The sequence below is a fragment of the Myotis davidii genome, unplaced genomic scaffold (assembly GCF_000327345.1).
Source record: "Myotis davidii unplaced genomic scaffold, ASM32734v1 scaffold164, whole genome shotgun sequence".
NCBI lineage: Eukaryota > Metazoa > Chordata > Mammalia > Chiroptera > Vespertilionidae > Myotis > Myotis davidii.
Window position 1 is genome coordinate 2,844,748 of NW_006296417.1, and position 4,293 is coordinate 2,849,040.

A 4,293-nucleotide genomic window follows, 5' to 3' on the forward strand; every position below is an offset into this window, starting at 1 on the left:
GCTTCATCTCCTGCTTCTCTCTCAGAAGCACATGGCGAGGGTGAGCCATGCACCCGCTCCATCTGCAGGCCCCGGTGTGGCCCCGGGTTCTGCAGACGTGAGGTTCGCAATTTGCTTCTACTGACAAGCAGCCCTGGCATCCGGGTGGGCACCTTCCTTCGGAAAGCCGCCCGGGGCCCGCTCCCCCTCTGACAAGGGAACGAGGAGATCAGCCAGAATCGAACCGTGACCTCATGGTTCCTGGGTTGACGCTCAGCCCGCGAGCCACGCCGTTCGGGCCTCTCTCACATTCTCACTTCACCTCCTGCTTCTCTCTCAGAAGCACATGACGAGGGTGAGCCATGCGCCCGCTCCAACTGCAGGCCCCGGTGTGGCCCCGGGTTCTGCAGAGGCCCCATCGTGGAATCACGCATCCCGGTGGGGGCGGGGGGGGTGGGGGCGTGCGCAGAACCACACATAAGCCCCACCTCAAAGCTGCAGGAGAGCTCAAGGCACATGGCCTCGTACTGCCTCAGCTCCTCTTCGGGCCGGTCAAGTCCAGGTTTGGAGCTCAGCTTGTTGACGTCTGTTTCCAAGTCATCGTCCTGCAGGGGGACATTCAAGACACGTGTCACCACCGAGAAAGCCACCCTGAGAGACATGGGGACGGGATGTATACGGGACCCTTCACAGCCCTGGGTCATGGTGCCCTTGCCCCCGAATTACAGTGCGGGCCCACGCAAAGGACAGTTTAATGGGTCGCGTTGTTTTTTAAAAACAAAGAAAGAGCCTGGTCGGTGTGGTGGCTACGTGGTTGAGTGTCAACCTATGAGCCAGGAGGTCACGTTTCGATTCCCAGTCAGGGCCCATGCCCGGGTTGTGAGCTCGATCCCCAGTGTGGGGCATGCGGGAGGCAGCCGATCCATGATTCTCTCTCATCATGGGTGTTTCTAACCTCGCTCTCCTTTCCTCTCAGAAATCAATAAAAAAAACATTTAAATATTTATATTCTTGATCCAGGGGAGTCGGGAACGGGGAAGGAAAAGAAATGCAATATTCCATCCATCTTCCACAATTTTCCTCCAAACCTCAAATTAAAAGAACAAAGACAGATCCTGTGCAGGAGACATAATGGTATTTTCCGATGGGGTACACACCAGGCCCACACTCTGCAGCCCGGTGGTGGGGCTCCCAGCTTTATCTCTCAGGCCCTCCTGGCATCCACCATCTGGCCCAGGCTGGCACCCACGGCAACACAGCTGGGCAAGCGCTGGGAAGTGAGGTCAGAGTGAAGAGAGACTTGGGCCCCAGCTGGTCCTTGCCCGTCAGATACACGAGTGGCTGCCACTCTTCATCAGACGGCCAGTCCTCCGGGAGCGGGCGTGAGGGGAGGGGAAGGTGGCATTGATGGATGGCTGCGGCGGCACGGCATTATTCAAATAATGCGGCGCGGACTCCGAGTGCCGCACTGCCGAGCTACAGCAAAGAACCAATTTTCCACCGATGACTTCAGAAATGATTCTATTCATCAGTGAGACCCGGAGAACACCGGAGTGTCAATGGCAGCCTTCACCTGCGGACCTGGCTAAGAGGGGGTTCTTATAGGTCAGCTACTGTCATCAGCAAGGTGAGTGATCGCTATATAGAGAACTCAGAAAGCCTCCTGCTCTCTAAAGAGACAGGTGGGCAGACCAATAGGTAAGAAAAAAGAAAGGGAGGAAGAGGGGATGGATAGATGGATGGATGGATAGATGCATGGACAGATGCATAGATAGATAGATTAGAGTATAGATGGATGGGATGGATGGACAGATGCATAGATAGATAGATAGATAGATAGATAGACAGATGCATAGATAGGTAGATAGAAGTATAGATGGATGGGATGGATGGATAGATAGATAGATAGATAGATAGATAGATAGATGCATAGATAGGTAGATAGATAGAGGTATGGATGGATGGATGGAAGGATGAATGGATGGACAGATGCATAGATATATGGATGGATGGATGGATGGATAGATAGATGCATAGATAGATAGATAGATAGATAGATAGACAGATAGATGATAGATAGAGGCATAGATGGATGGATAGATGGGTAGATAGGTGTATAGATAGATAGATAGATATGTGTGTGTGTGTGTGTGTCCTCTGGAGGCCTGCCTCCAGCCGCACTGTAAAAACTCGGAGCAGGTGCCCCTCTGTGTTGATCTCTCAAGCTCAGGTGGAGCCCGGCCTCTCCTCCTGAGCTGGTCGAGACCGTGACAGAGTCTCAATCTCATTTGCATCATACATAGATAGATAGATAGATAGATAGATAGATAGATAGATAGATAATGTTTAAATCCAGGTTTTATATCCAGGAATGTCTTAAAAGGTAGCATTTACTTCTCAGTCTTATTTTGAGGATGACAAAATTAAGGAACTATCTCTTGAAGGGCTTGTCCAAGTTAAAGTCTACCAACACAAATGAACACAGAATTAATAACCCTAGATAAAAGTTACCATTACTATAGAGCAGTGGTTCTCTAGAACTATCTCTTGAAGGGCTTGTCCAAGTTAAAGTCTACCAACACAAAGGAAGACAGAATTACGACTCTAGATAAAGTTACCATTACTATAGAGCAGTGGTTCTCTAGTCAGGGGTGATTTTTCCCCACGAGGGACATTGGGTCCTTCCTGGAGACATTTTGGTACATGATGGGGTGGGGAGGGAGGGGTGATGGGGGGGGGCGGGTGCCATCTAGTGGGTGGAGGCCAGGGATGCTGCTAAACATCAAACACTGCCCAGGATCAGCCCCCTCCACAAAGAACTGTCCAGTCACATGCCCACAGAACCACAATTTAGAGACACTTTCCTAGTCTGGCCGACGTGGCTCAGTGGTTGAGCATCAACCCAGGAACCAGGAGGTCTCAGTTTGATTCCCTGTCAGGGCACATGCCCCATTTGCCGGCTCCACCCCGAGTAGGGGGCGTGCAGGAGGCAGCCGATCCATGATTCTCTCTCATCATGGATGTTTCTATTTCTCTCTCCCTCTCCCTTCCTCTCTGAAATCAATAACATTATGTATTTTTTTTAAAAAAGAACAGCAGCTGTCATTTATTGAGCAAAACAATCTGCCAGGCACCGGGCAGAAAGACAAAAGTAAGTCCTTAAAATTCACACTGGTATTAGCGGACGACCGGCAGTGATATCTTCCCTGGTCCGCCGTGAACATGGGGATCGCTAGAAGCAAGGGCCGGTGTACCTACTTCCTCTTTCGCATCTTCAGAATCGGAGTCTCTGTCCTCTTCTCCGTCACCATCATCTTCGAAGTCCTCTGGGTGGGGAAAGGGAGGGCAAGTGGGTGAGGCTGGCCCTTTGTCTTGGGTTTGGATCAGCATGTCTTCCCCTGACGAATCAGGAGCTCAGGATGGAGGGCACGCGACCCCCACGCACCCCAGGGCTCACTCAAGGCCTGTGAGACCATGAGCAGTGCCGGGTGTCTACACTGCTGTCCCACTCATTTTATTCTGCACGCATTTTGCAGGATAAAATGACACAGGCATATCATGCTGGCTTCCCCACCCTTGCCAAAGGTCACCTCCATGCAAAATGTGTTGCAGTGTGATCGGCTCTCTAATTTTGATATGAAGGAGCTTCTTTGAAACACAAGTCCAGAGACACAGCCAGTGGAAAAGTATCGATTCCATCCCGGCCGGCATGGCTCAGTGGTAGAGTGTCGACCTCTGAACCAGGAGGTCACTGTGCGATTCCAGGTCAGGGCACGTGCCTGGGTTGCGGGCTTGATCCCCAGTAGGGGGCATGCAGGAGGCAGCCGATCCATGATTCTCTCTCATCATGGATGTTCCCATCTTTTCTCTCCCTCTCCCTTCTTCGCTGAAATCAATACAAATATCTTTAAAAAATAAATAAAAACTCGCTGTAAAGCTCACAGACACCCACTTACTTTACCTTCAGCGAGACGGCGTGGGGGTTCCGACGGGAGGTGCCCGGGGGCGGGGAAGGCGTAGGCACTGCTGGCCGTGACCAAGGGAAGGGGGCTCTTGGGGTAGCACTGCCTCAGGACCTGAAGCGCGACGGAGTGACTTCTAAATAAATGTGTGATGCTCTTCTGTTCCTATTTGAAAATAAACATTGGGGAGAATGAACAATAAGAGAAAACAAGATGAGAAAATGTTACTGGAGGCAGGAAACTAGATAATCTCTGAATCTTCTATGTGGCTGAAATAGGAGGAGGAATGGGATGTGACTAGCTCTCCAAAAGAAGGCAGTGCTGGCTGTGTGCTCAGTTGGTTGGCGTGCCC

The 4,293-nt window shown here is 51.1% G+C and overlaps 1 protein-coding gene across 1 annotated transcript in view; it reads right to left on the bottom strand.

Annotated features, from left to right (window-relative positions):
- AGBL1 (ATP/GTP binding protein-like 1) overlaps nt 1-4,293 on the bottom strand; it is a 128,537-nt gene that overhangs the window by 88,877 nt on the left and 35,367 nt on the right. The window contains exons 8-9 of the mRNA XM_015569116.1: nt 3,238-3,305; nt 468-584 (exon numbers count right to left, since the gene is read on the bottom strand). Of these exons, the coding sequence (XP_015424602.1) occupies nt 468-584; nt 3,238-3,305 (185 nt within the window). The remainder of the gene's footprint in view (nt 1-467; nt 585-3,237; nt 3,306-4,293) is intronic.